Below are 14688 nucleotides of genomic sequence, written 5' to 3'. Positions count from 1 at the left end.
TGCAATATTAAAGTGCTGCATGTCACAAAATACATATTTTAAAAACTACCCCTTATGTTGGTTTGGTATATTTAAGGAGGACTGCTGGCAACTCTAGTGCCAAAAAAGTCTTCTCGATCAAGTAAGTTTAGGGAGTGTTACAGAAATGAGACAGATCTGTAGGCTGACACTGCACACTAGCTACTGAAGGCCTTGAGAGCCTATGGTTGAAGTCTTTTAATTTGAAGAGAGCCTTACACTGAATTAGTTGTCCATGGAACCATTAACATCTTGGGAAATGTTCTGAACCTGTGGTTTCCAAACAGTTTGATCTCAGGACCCCTTAATATTCTTAAATTATTGAGAACTCCAAAGAGCTTTTGCTATGACAGTTGTCTCTATCAATATTTTGTATTAGAAATTAAAAATTTTTAAATTTTAATTCAGACTTCCACTTAAAGCCAAAATGTAATAACAGGGACCAGATTTATCTTCTCACTGTAAACAAGACAAATTACATGAAAAAATGTTCAAGACACTGCACATTATAGGCAACAAAGGCCATTCATGGGGGCAAAAAAAATGAGATCAGTCCCAGCAACTACCAAAGCTTACTGCTTTGAGTTTCCAGGCTGAAGTACAAGGAAGAACACAGGTGGAGCTAGAAGCCACCCTAAGTTAAGACAGAGCTGGGTCCAGGGAGACCCAGGTGGCTAGAGTTTGCAGGACTGGAGAGGATTAGATAGAGCAAACTTTAGGATTATACAGACCACCACCCCACCGTGCAAGTCTTCAGCTGAATTCTGATAGAACATGCATGTTAGGTGACTACCTAAGGCCAGGGAAAGAGCCATCCAAAAGGTGTGGAGCAAACATTGTCTGGTGCTCACATGGAATGGGAATAGTGCCTGTTCCACTAACAAGACTGGGAAACATGACTCCCTGGGGTTTTGGATAGAGTACAGAGAAGGCTCTTACCTCAGTAAGAGCAATGCTTTGGTCTTGCCTAACATCTTAAAAGCAAGACCTCAAAGGATCAGATTTTCCAAGTAACTTAACTGTATCCTGAATAAAGCTCAAGAGTTTATAGAAACACAAAAATATCAGGCACCCAATTCATAGTGTTTGGCATCCAAACAAAAATTATCAGGCATGCAAGAATGAGGGCAAAAAATATCAAAACCAACTCAGAACTGACAAATGTAAACATTAGCAGGTAAGGATATGAAAAGTTATTAGACCTACATGTTTTCAAAAAGTTAAGACACTGAAGGTATTTTAAAAGGTCCAAATCAAACATTGTAGGTGAAAACAAAATGTGAGATGAAAATAAACTGAATGATATTGACTACACATTGCAAAAAACAAAACAAAACAAAACCAGTAACTTAAAGACAGAAACTATCTAAAAAAAAAACACTGAGAAAAAGAATATTAAAAGCCAATGAAGGATCCATCAGTGAGTTGGAAGACAATCTCAAGTGGCCTAACATATATGAAATTAGAGTTTCCTGAAAGGAGGGGAGGAAAAATAATTGAAGAAAGAGTAACTGAAAAATTTCCAAATTTTGATGAAAACTGTAAACCTACAGATCCAAGCAGCAGCAACAATGAGACTTTCTGATGCTTTGAATGGATACAATCTAAAAACATTGCCATCTATCAAAAATATTTGTCAGTCCTAGTAAATGAGTAACAGTTTTAGCAAAATTGATCTGAGTAAAACATTCGTATCCAATTCAAAGGCAAAAGAGTTTTCTAAGAGGCATGTCTGGTTTCCTTGAGTTTCTGACTTAGCTGACACAGACCAAGGAACATTCTGAATGCTCAATCTACTTGGAATTATAGCTTTTCTATTTTGTCACATAAATATATTTAATAGAAAACTCTGATAAGCACTTTACTTTCTGACAAGATGTTAAGATTTTCTGTCCTGGTATATACCACTTGTTTCCAATTATGTCTAAAAACTCCTAGACTCAGACATCCATATCAGGTATGATCTATCAATCTAGCAAGGACTAGGAGAGAAAAAGTAGACAATGAGGAGGAAAACACTTGGGTGGAATGAAAACTAGTGGCTTGCTTTACTTTATACAGTTGTTCAAGATATTGTTCCTTGAACTCCAGACAGCTCGTGGGGCATTTTTTTCAATCTCATAAAATTACGGATATATTAGTCCAACTTGAAAATATTCCTGTTTAATACCACTGGGTTCTCAAACCATTAACAACCACTGGAACAACAGGAAATGGTTCCTTAATAATTTTTGCGTTTTAAAGTCCCAAATAGAGAAGTTCTCTCTGCCACGTATACCTTCTCAAGTAACTGAGATCAACGTTTGGTTCGTTTCATTCTGCAATATTTTTCTTTATATCGTGCATTTTGCAGTATTTTCTTTAGTATATTTAGACGTATTTAAAACTTGGAGATTCATACAGTCCCTGAGGATCCTAATTAACTCCATGGAATTCAAAATTCTTAAAAAAATTATTCTTTATTTAAAAAAAAATACACACACACATGCATACACACAGGATTGGAATTTTTTTTTTTTTTAGACTACTAACACTATCTTTTACGTTTCCAAGTTCTTATGCCACTTGACTCCTAGTTAACCAGGATATTAATGTATAATCTTTTCATATCATAGGTACCACTATCACATTTCATCAATTTCCTGAAGCAAATTGAGTGAAATCATAAACAAGCACACACTTAAGAGTCAGTATTTATTCTGATTAATATTTTACAAAATTTTGACATTTAATTTATGTAAGGAGGGCTAATTTATTAAACACTTTACAGGTTTTTCTTTCCACAGAATAACACGGTAAGTAGCAAAATAATACTTGGCACAGTTATAAATAAAGAAAATATAAAATAAAAACATCCATAGCTTAAGTACAGTGATGCTGTTTTATGCCCATTAATATCAAATAAATTCCTGGAAACAATAAAAATATGAATGAAAAAAACTCCAAAGAAGTAATTCATGTTCAGTGCTGAGAATTAAGTTGCTATTTGCTAAAAGTATCCAATTAAGTTGATAAGAACTATTCCCAAAGGTTCACCATCATACACCACTTTAGAACTGGGTTTATAGTTGGTTCCACACACAGGACCTACAAAATAATTAAAGAGATGGTATACTGCTTCATAGCTGGCTCCTGATCATCTGACCATTTGAGTTATAGATTTCACAGGTACTACAAGATGGTTACTACAAAAGCATTCACATTGCTAGTATTTTCCATGTAATTACACATCTAGAGGGGTTTTTTTTTTTTGTCTGTTTAACTGAATGACATCTCTTTTGCACTGAAAAGAATATTGTACCACAAACAAAGAAGATGGTAACAACATTCTTAGCCAAACTCTGAAAAAACCACCATAGTCTTTAACTGTTGATAAAAATGTATTCGATAAAAATGCAACTGAGTCTTCATGTGAAGTGGCTCAAAATACAAAAAATTAAAACAAATTCTAGCATTTTATAAATAACTTTGAATTTAAAAATTATCTAAAATTTCCCCCAATTAGTAGTCAAAACTAGCTGACATTTGTAAAGTTAACCAATTTTTACATTCTATGACAAAATGGCACAATGCTATTGCCACCCCACACCCATCTCTTCCCTTTTCAAAAATAAAGTACATATGCCAGTTTTCTAATATTAAAACACATACACTAAGGGTAATCTTTTTTTGATGTGTGACTTATGGTTAAATAAGCTACTATATAAAAATGGTACTTGGAAATACTGAACATCAACTATATACATTTCACTGCTCCTCTTACTAAGGCAAGGGGCGGGTATACCACTAGATTGCTTTAATACCTGGAATCTGCATTTTACAGGGAAGACTAGTTTTACCAAGCATCAGACATGCAGTGAACTTGCAGGGTATAATGCCTATTAACAGCAATTTTGAACATCACTAGAAGCTCATTAGTTATCTCCCTTTTCTTTTTGGTTGGATAAAATGAAATGAGCAGCTTTAAAAACACTAACACATACCGACACAAAGAGAAAACTATTTGATAAATTATTTATATACAGATACACATTCTTTACACTGGTCTAGGATCTGTTCTTAGTCTGACCACCATTCCCCCACCCTCTCCCACCCCATTCCCTCTCACAGATTTCCCACAGGTTGCTCGAACCACAGTTTGCTACAGCACTTAAGATGACTAAACCAAATCTCACCCTGTAAACAAAATTTATGGAAGCAGTGACTAGTAGTCCACCATGAGGGTATGAAAATGCTGTGACAAAAACTGATCAGTGCATCACATTTAACAAAAAGAAAATCTTTTCTAAAACTGTTTCAGAACTTACTCAATATTGGGTAAGTGAAATACTCTTGGGGATGAAATTCTACTTTCTGATAGGTCATTTTATTAAAACCAGAATATACCATCAGCTTTTCTTATATTCACATGTGCTATGTACACAGATCATGCTCCATCTTTAGTTAAATGCCATTATTTTGTCTACAATTATTTTGTAGCTGAGGTTTTAAAAAGAAGTATATCCATGTATCACTATTACTGAGAATTTTGCATTATTCTGCCTTTTCTTGAAAATACCACGTTAACTGTTAAAAATGGAACTGTTTTTGAACATCAAATTAAATTCTAATTTATGCTCCACTGGATAGTATCTGCTAGTATACATTCTATGTGGTGTATCATGCACTTAGTAGGGCTTTTAAATTTGAACAAAATAACATGACTTACTATACTCATGCAAGTGTTTCATTATCAGACCGTAAAACCTCAGAGCAAGGTTACTACAGATTATTTCACTGAACTAGAAATATATCAGCATTTGCAACAGCTGATAGGAACAAAACATTGTTAGCACATTTTATTGTGAACATTATTTTCTCCTTCCTTTGAAGACAACATCACAGTAGATCCCAATCACATGATATTCATCACAGTATTTATGTGTACATTCTAAAATGTACATAATACTAGTCAACTTAAAACAATGCTCCTGGAATTAGATGCAATACTCCTACTAGACTGCATCATAACATTTAGCCAAATAACAGAAATTTAGTTTTAGTTAAAACTGAACATTTCTGATCAGTACACCATGTCTGTCAACAGAGTAAGTTTACCTTTTTTGTGAAAAATACTGTGAGAACAAAACCCAAAAGTTGAGTATGTTGTGAATTTCCACATTAAGAACCATTAAAATTATTTTTATCATCTTTACTCTTCCCAGAAATGGCAGTGTGTTCTGTCCATGTTTACTTTTGTTAATAAAAGTGTTGAAAAAAAGACTGTAAAATTCACCGTTAGCCCTACACATAGCATGCTCTTGTTCAAAGGATGTGGATTCGAGTGAGAGAGAGACACGGACAGACACAATTTTCAGGCACCACTCAGCAATATGCTTCATAGGATAAAGATGTTGCTACACCAGCTGGTACCCAGATCCCGATATTTGGTCATATTCTATTGTATACTGCCTGGTCCAGTCCACGATAACAGGACGAAAGAGGCCACAGCATCGAAATTCAAAGAAGTCTATAATATTCCTTACACATCCGTGGCTAAAAATGGCACCCCAAAAAGAAAACACAGCAGTCAGTACAAATGATTTAATACATGAATTCAATATAATTTTCGTGTTAAATAGATTTTTTTCTAAACTTAAAAACTCAGGTTACTTGCAAGAAGGAACCAATTTTTAACTATAAAATATATATGCCTTCATGTTTCTCCACTGCTCTGCCAACGATTTTTTCTTTTGCTAATTTAAAGACACAATTATATTTTAAACTTATTCAAATGTGCATATATTTCCTGTGTTACATGCATTTTTATTTTTATTTTTATTTTTAGAGATGAGGTCTTACTATGTTGCCCGGCCGGGCCTCGAACTCTGGGCTCAAGCAATCCTCTCACCTCAGCCTCCCAAGTAGCTGGGACTACAGGCATGCCCTAACATGCCTGGCTCCAAATGCAATTTTTGATAAAAACCTTTAAGTAGTGGCTCTTTGGCAAGAGACAAACTACTTCTAAAACAGAAAAAAAAAAAAAAAAAAGACAAAATAACTATAAATAGCATGAATTTGGCAGTGAACTTAAGGATAACAACTTAAAAAAGAAATGCCAAGGATAAGTTCACGAAATGTTAGTACTCCAGTAACACCTTTAGAAAAGCAGTCAGTTTTGGCCGGGTGTGCACCAGTGGCTCATGTTGGTAATCCCAGCACTTTGGGAAGCTGATGCAGGTGGATCACGAGGTCAGTAGTTCAGGACCAACCTGGCCAAGATGATGAAACCCCATCTCTACTAAAAACACAAAAACTAGCTGGGCATGGTGCACTCCTGTAATCCCAGCTACTCGGGAGGCTGAGGCAGAGAACTGCTTAAACCTAGGAGGTGGAGGTTGCAGTGAGCCGAGATCGCGCTACTGCATTCCAGCCTGGGTGACAGAGCAAGACTCTGTCTTAAAAAAAAAAAGAAAAGAAAAGCAGACAGTTTTATGCCTTATATAATTTTTGTACCTATGGGAGAATTCTCAAAACTACCCAACTAACTCTGTTTTTATTTAAAGGTCTGCTTGCTTTCCAGAAGTATGCCATAATCAACAGCACCACAAAAGCTAAAGAGTTGGTAATAACTTCAGTAAAACTCAAAGTTGTAAACATTTCGTATACTTAGGACCCTACTATTTCTAAGCACCAGACTGAATACAAATTTAAAATTAAAAAGAAAAAAATATATAAGGAGATATCACAACTTTATTATATATAGTTAATGTGATGAATTCTGTTTTGGTGTTATGGTGAACTGATGCTATTTCTACAAAAATCTTAAAAAGGCTTAAAAGCTATTTTACATATCACTAAGAGTCTGGTAAGAAAATGTTTATGACCAGGGAAAATATTAAATTTATAAATATGTACGTACTTGAATGGGCTTTCAATAGACGTTGTTGTGACTTTAAAGTGCTTATATCTTCTGGCATTCATTCTTTCATTTGTAGTAATACCCAAACATGATATCTAAGAGGAAAGAAAAAGCAAACCATTATTCATTTTTCTTTTTTTTTTTTTTTTTTTGACACAGGGCCTTCCCCTGTCACCCAGGGTGAAGTGCAATGGCAAATTCTGAGCTCACTGCAAGCTACGCCTCCTGGGTGGGCTCAAGTGATCCCACCCCCACCACCCTGCCCCCAACCCCTACAGGCGCAGGCACCATGTGCGGCTAAGTCTCCCTTTTTTTTTTTTTTTTTTTTTTTTTTAAAAAAAATAAGAGATAGGGTTTCACCATGTTGCCCAGGCTGATCTCAAACTCCTGGGCTCAAGTGATCCGCCCACCTCGGCTTCCCAAAGTGCTGGGATTACAGGTGTGAGCCACCGTGCCAGGCTGCAAACCATTATTCTTTCTAAATACTTAATGTAAAAAAAATTAATTTGAAGACAACTAGGATAAAGATAAAAACAACAAAGTCTGTTTTTGGTTTTCCATCAGAAAATCATCAAAGCTAGTTTACATGGTATCATTTGACTGTGAAAAGTAGCCAGTTAAATGTGAAAAATATTTAAAGATAGGTTACTTGATACTGTGCATGGATAGACACTATTCATGCACAGACAACTTCCATATCAGCCTCTCTAAGAATGAGCTTTTAAAAATTCCTTTTTTAAAAAAAAAAAGCTTTTGAATATTAGTATTTGTGAGTAAAAATACCATTAAAAACACAAGAGTGAGGTAGAAAGGAAAACTAAATTGAAAAATAAAATTAATCCTTGAAGAGCAGGAGTGGTTAGGAAGATAATATATTATTATCTTTTATGCAAGGATGGAAAAGTCTTCAATTAGTGCACTAAAAAGAATGCCTTTGCACATACCTGGTACATCTGACACATGAGTAATACAGCCACCCACATGAAGTGGAAAACACTGTTCAGGAACATCCAAAACATCCAAGGTGAACACGTGGCAATCTGGGTAATATACGTCCAAAATCCATCCTTGGTATAAGTGGTCTCACAGTGGAGTCCCCAGTCTAAAGCCAGAACAGAAGTACTTGTATTTACTCAATCTTATCATCCAAGCACCTCATACAGGCATTTGTGCTGGCACCATTTAGAAAACATAGTCAAACGGTCTAGATTTAACTGATGACATTCAATAGCAAATGTTTTTACACTCTTAAATAACCCTATTATATCTCAGCAAAAAAACATAAAGACAGAAATGGAAAAGCAGTAGCCAATCTTAAAAAAAAAATCACTGTATCTTCAGAATAAACAATTTTATTTGATTGGTATTGCATCACACAATACTTAAAAAAACATTTTCTTTACAAAAAGAGGAGATATGAAAGAGATTTTTTTGAAGGAGGGCATATAACATTAACAGGATGGTGACATGGGCGTTTTTTTTGAGACAAGGTCTCACTCTGTCACCCAGGCTGGAGTGCAGTGGCTCAATCAAGGCTCACTGCAACCTCGACCTCCTGGGCCCAAGCAATCCTCCCACTTCTGCCACCTGAGTAGCTGGGATTACAGGCATGCACTATCACACCCGGCTAATTTTTGTATTTCTTGTAGAGACGGGGTCTCTCTCCCTATGTTGCCCAGGCTGGTCTCAAACTCCTGGCCTCAACTGGCCCACCCGCCTAGGCCTCCCAAAGTGCTGGGATTATAGGCAATGAGCCACCACGCCCGGTCAAGGTAGGCTTTTTCTAATGCAAGATCTCCTGCTCTTTGAGAGCTGCTATAAAGTACTGCTGTTGTTGACAAGAAAGTGTTCTCTAAGGTGTGCTGGGCCAGAAATGAGGTCAAGTTCTTTGACCAAATCTTCCTATTAATCTTTAACTGAGGTGGTAACCTCCCTTGGTTCATGAGGGCAGTAACACTGATTATTTTTAATATCTGTGGGGCAGGAAGACTAGAAAATCATCCTTCCAAGACTTGTATTTAAACCAGGATCTAATACATCATTATGCTAAGCAACACCAAGCCCTGAGGCATCGTAAGTGATGTATCCTCTTTCCAGATTGCATTCCCAATGCGATAAAAATCTATCATTTCCTTTAAGGTATGAAACCCACAATGGAATAACAACTTCTTATTAAAAAGGTAACTTTTGATATTTACTAATACTCTCTAATAGGCAATAATTATACCTACTTTTCAAAATATTTCAAGTTCTCTGCAAATTTAATTTTAAGTATATTTTCCCAACTGCTTGGTGAGAAAGAGAACTAGGACAATCACTTAATCTATAAGCTACTATAGTAAAGCAAGCACATGATGTGGAAAATGTTGATGCATTTTACCCAGAAGCTTCTCAAAGCCTATTAAACCACATGTTTTCCAGAGGACACAAGTATTAAAAGGTGGTTAATTGCTAACTGTTTGCTTATACTGTGTACTGGACATAATTGATAGAGCTGTATCTTTTTTCCCTTTTGTGCTTCATAAGGTATCCAAACCATAATTTTATTTAAACAACTTTTGTCATTTGTTAGTCAATTTGTTAGTATGGTAAGTATAATCTGAGTATGCAGAAATTTGTTTTAAAAAGACAAAAAAAGAATTGTACTCACAAGAAATACAACCATAAATCATCCAGCAGATCATAAAAAGCAAGAAGAATAGGTAGCCCATAAAATATCTATGGTTGCCTGCACCTGAAGAACGACACAGAAGCAAGGTTTTTCAGCTAAGAAAAAACAACGGGTAATGCACCTTTGAGGGGTATGCCATGAAAGGTGTGCTACAATTGTGATGATAATCACACATACATTCATTATTTTATAAAGTGGTTTTCTGGAAAAATGTTTTAATAAAAATCTTACAGTAAGAATGTTTACAACTACACACAAAGATATAATGATGACAATGGTGTTCAAGTCCCAAAGAACTAAATAAATCACAATTCTGACCTCTAATCCTATTCTTTGTGAGGTTTAAAATAGCCCTATTTTACCTTTTCTTTTATAAACTTTACAATCCAATTTTTCAAAGGTTTCTCCTCAACAGAGGTACACAATCTTTGTAATGTTTCTTTTCTGTCACCTCATAAAATCTCCCGGGCATCTCTCAAACCATGTAGTTTATCTCCTTAGACTACACCATTCTTGAACAGTAAGGTGTGTACAGTTCTTATCTGTCATTCCTCTTTGCCTCTGCACATAATATCATTTCAAATATTACTACCTTCATCTCTCTAGTTTAACTAGAAAAAAAAATTTTTGTCTCCTTATCAAGAGTAGGCACCAGATAGAACTGACAGAGAAAAGATATCAGGCACTGATTTTGTAATTTTTTCCCTCCCTCTCTCAACTGAGTTGCTGTGTTGTCAACCAGAAGATAACTGGGGAAATGAAGGGTAGAGTAATAAACTTTCTACTGCCTACTTTAATATTATACTTTATTCATTACCTAAAGTAACTTAAATGAATGATATATAAGAAATTACTAATATAACTTACCTACACAGTTACCCACCCATGGGCAATGATGATCAAATTTTGCTATACAGCGGTTGCATACACCACAATGTTTGGACCTCACTGGTTTCCGTATCTGTTAATAGGCATGTTAAAGGATTATGAAAGGCATTGTACTAAGAGAGAAAAGCTGAATATTTATTTTCTCAAAATATAATTATAAAAAAAATAAAACTATATATTTCAAACAAGATTATATCAAGGTTTCCAAATGAATAAAACCAAAAATCAGTATTGTTTTGTTTAATAAAATTTCAACTACAAAAACAAAGAATAAAAGAATGAGGCTACTCTAAAAAATATGTTCTCAAGAATGGAACTGAACCATCAATTTACAAAAACTAAGAATTACACACCAATTTGATGTGATGAATGATGCTATGTTTAATTCACATCCCTCAAATTTCTGAGTAATAAAAACACATCAATCTCCAGTCTTCTAAATGATGTCCCATTATGATTAATGGTTATGATGTTGGTTGTTTTTCAATAAAATAAAATTATTCCTTACTAGGAAGGTCAGGCTAAAAGTGAATTTAAAAAGCTCTTAAAATTCAAAATCATCAATAAAATATTTGTCTTTCCCAAATTAACAAGTCCAGCAAAAACCAACATATATACATCTACTTCTCTTCAGTAACGTGCCTTCTGAGATCTCAGATTAAGGTACAGCATTTCTCCTGCTGAAATGTATGACCATATCTAAGAATGCAGAACATGTTTAAGAAGTCACCATTTCTTGCAAAAAAAAAAAAAAAAAAAAAAAAAACACATAAAATTCATTATTCAGTTATTGACTGGCAATAAAGAATTCATGCTTATGATGTCTTGTTTTTCAAGCATTTTGAAATGGTTTTTAAAACCTACATTACTCTAAATCGACCAAGTGAATACAAAAACTCATTGGTGATCTTCAAAGGGTTGGCAGTCCTAATGCTAGATATATGATAAAAGAGCTGGAGTTATTAACTCTTGCCAGAAAAAAATTTATAAATACACTTCAGTGTTTCAACAAAAGCACTGCCATTTCTCCATTAGTTTGCATAAGGTTACACACTATTTTGAGGTACAAAGGAAAAGGCACAGTGAACACACAGTTCTTACATCTACTAAAATTATCTCTGGAATAAAGAAAAGGGTAAGTTACTCTTCACCACACTTGTGAGATTAAATCTACTTAGAAGGCAGCAGGATATTCAAACAACTTTTATCCCCACTTCCAACCCTCAGCAGCAACACTAGTCAAAAATCTGAAAAACAGACTAACTGGCTAAGGCGTGACTTGGTCTCGAGGTTCCTGGGATCACTTACAAAGTAATCCTTTTTTTTTTTCTTTTTTTTTTTTTGAGACAGGGTCTCACTCTGTGGCCCAGGCTGGAGTGCCGAAGTGCAATCACCACATAATTCATTTTTAAGAAAGCTCTGATCTACAAGCCTTAGGGACCTGTCTACTTACCAAAGTGAAGCATACCCATATAATGACAACTACCTCTGCTGATTTGCAAGATTTTATAATAGGAAATGTTCTTTCCAACAAGAAGTATGTGGCTTATAATACATAATAAAACATTTATGCTATGATGACAAAATTAGTCTTATTCTTGCCATCAAATGTGTATTTGACAATGAAACTGCTATCTGTATTGAGTGACTATATAATTTGTTTGCCATATGGCAAGTACATCAGCACTGCATACTTTGTGGAACAGTGTATTTCCACAGAAAAGCAGTATATTAAAACATTCTAAATATTAAGAAAAAGAGTATCAATCTTATTCTAAATATTAAGAAAAAGAGTATCAATCCATTATAAAACATAGAAACAAAAACTGTTTTCAGAATGTCTGAATATACAAAAGAATCTAGTTGGTATCCTAAAGTTGCTACCAAACGTGAAGCTGTATATATTTTGAATATTCAAAATCATAACTGGTCAAAGAATATTAAGTGTAATTAAGAATTTGCAGAATTAGAACTGTTTCAAAAATTCATTCCATAATCCTAAATGAAGTCAATGACTTTATTATTAATCAGACGTTAAGACATGAGCTCACTTGCAGTGTATAAGTGTAAAAGGGCAGTTAGTTTTATGTATGACTTTGGAATATTTCAATTTCCATGTAGAAAACCATGATTTAAGCACTGTGGCAGTATATCTATTTTTCACAAATACTAATAATAAAAACTAAGCGAAAAATAATTAAAACATAAGAGTATTATCCTACCGAATGGCTCACACCTGTAATCCCAACACTTTGGGAGGCCGAGGCGGGCGGATTACAAGGTCAGGAGTTCAAGACCAGCCTGACCAATGTGGTGAAACCCCTGTCTCTTCTAAAAATACAAAAATTAGCCGGGCATGGTGGCACGTGCCTGTAATCCCAGTTACACAGGAGGCTAAGGCAGGAGAATCACTTGAACCCGGGAGGCAGAGGTTGCAGTGAGCCAAGATCATGCAACTGCACTCCAGCCTGGGTGACAGAGTGAGACTCTGTCTCAAAAAAAAAAAAAGTATTATCCTACAGAAAATTGATGTCTATAATAATAAACAATCCAATAGTACTATACCTGACTCATTAATATATACTAGTAATTTCATACATATCTTTGCCTATGACCTGGGTGAGGATGACCACTTTAAAAATCTATGATAAAACAGTGTTCAAAGTTACATAAACATTCTGATACCAAAAATAAAATAAAAAATAAAAAACCACCTACTCAATTGAACTTGTTTAGAGGCCATGTTGTCTTAACAGTTATCTAATGGATATTCCCATGTGGCTTTTAAATAGAAGTATAAATTTTCTTAGGTAGTAAAGAAAGCAATCTATTAGGGAATCATTATAAACCTTTGATCTGAAATATTTTCTTAGTTTTTAATTTACTGAGTAACATTTTAAGCAAGAAAAGAGAAAGAGAATGAATACAAATAAATGGCACCTCTGAATCAAAAGTGCAATCAAGGCCTATCATCAGTGAATAAGCGCCTTGGGAAGGAGACATCCTTTAACGATAGGGAATGTGTTCAGTGAAAGAAATTCTTCCTTTTCCCCACACCCCATACCCGCTATGCTATGCCACTGTCAGGAGGAAGAGAAGGGACGGAAGAACAAAGAAGAAAATACTACCAAACAGGTACTGCAGAATATACTGAGGTCCAGACTTCCTGTCTCTGCAAGTTCAACTATTGTCTGTGAATTAAAAAAATAATATTTAATTTAAAACTGAACAATGCTCACCAACTCTTTTGCCATCACTATGAATCAATAAACATGATTTTCATCTTTAATTTACTGATGTTTTCAGTTCAAAAAGAGAAATAAAATCTTTTGTTTATTTACTGCTATTTCATTGCTGTAAGAATACAGGGTAGCAATCTCTATGCTGCCCAGAAAAAAGGGGATTAGACTAAAAGAATCTGCCATTGTGTTAGTCTATCGTGGACTGGAATAACTCATCAAAAAAAATTTTTTAGAGACTAAATTAAACAGCTCTTAAAATAATCTAAAATGCTTCTAGTCCAGTTCTGTAAATATACAACATTGTTAGATTATAAAATTGGTTTTCTAATAACCTGCATTATAAGAAAGGGATGCCCTGGATGGTATATATAAATATTTTAGCTATTGGGACAGTGTATCTGCACTATCAACCAATTTATTAACCTTCTAGTTGACATAGTCATTCAGCAAACATCTACTGAATGCAAATTATTTCCTGGAGATTTACAGAGATGTTTAAGACACTGTATTCACCCCTCAAAGCAATCACAGCAGTCTTGTAAGGGAGGGAAACATGAAATTATAAAATGTCATGGAAGTGTTATGGACAGGCATCACAACAGCACCAAGGATGAGCACCAAATAAAAGATACATAATCTCAATTTAGCTTAAAACTTCTTTATATTCTAAAAGATAGTTACTTCCTCTGTACTCTAATGTCTGCTATAAATACTAATAATTTGGCAGTTAAACACAAGTGACTTAGTTGGTATTTTGCTACCTTTTTCTTTTGCTCTTCTGTTGCTTTAATAATCCCTGGATCTGATTTCCAAGATTTTCCAAAATTGTAGAAAAGTGCAACACTATTGGCAAGGAATGGAAGATGGATAAATAAAAAGTTGAGATGTGCCTAAGGTTAAGGAATTTAAAGAAGCAATGATAAATGAATTACTATTATATATAAACTTAAAATCTATAAAAGTTTACA

General features: G+C 34.6%; 1 protein-coding gene across 3 annotated transcripts in view; it reads right to left on the bottom strand.

Annotated features, from left to right (window-relative positions):
• Positions 1 to 2701: 2701 nt before the first annotated feature.
• ZDHHC17 (zinc finger DHHC-type palmitoyltransferase 17) overlaps positions 2702 to 14688 on the bottom strand; it is an 88650-nt gene continuing 76663 nt past the window's right edge. For 2 of the 3 annotated variants that reach the window (XM_015152293.3, XM_015152294.3), the window contains 7 exons: positions 14482 to 14606; positions 13607 to 13669; positions 10458 to 10551; positions 9570 to 9653; positions 7864 to 8021; positions 6920 to 7014; positions 2702 to 5553 (listed from right to left, as the gene is read on the bottom strand). In XM_015152293.3, coding sequence (XP_015007779.1) covers positions 5415 to 5553; positions 6920 to 7014; positions 7864 to 8021; positions 9570 to 9653; positions 10458 to 10551; positions 13607 to 13669; positions 14482 to 14606 — 758 coding nt within the window. In that variant the 3' untranslated portion in view covers positions 2702 to 5414. 3 annotated transcript variants of the gene reach the window in all.

The sequence above is a fragment of the Macaca mulatta genome, chromosome 11 (assembly GCF_049350105.2).
Source record: "Macaca mulatta isolate MMU2019108-1 chromosome 11, T2T-MMU8v2.0, whole genome shotgun sequence".
Classification (NCBI taxonomy): domain Eukaryota; kingdom Metazoa; phylum Chordata; class Mammalia; order Primates; family Cercopithecidae; genus Macaca; species Macaca mulatta.
This window is presented reverse-complemented; position numbering and strand designations above follow the sequence as displayed.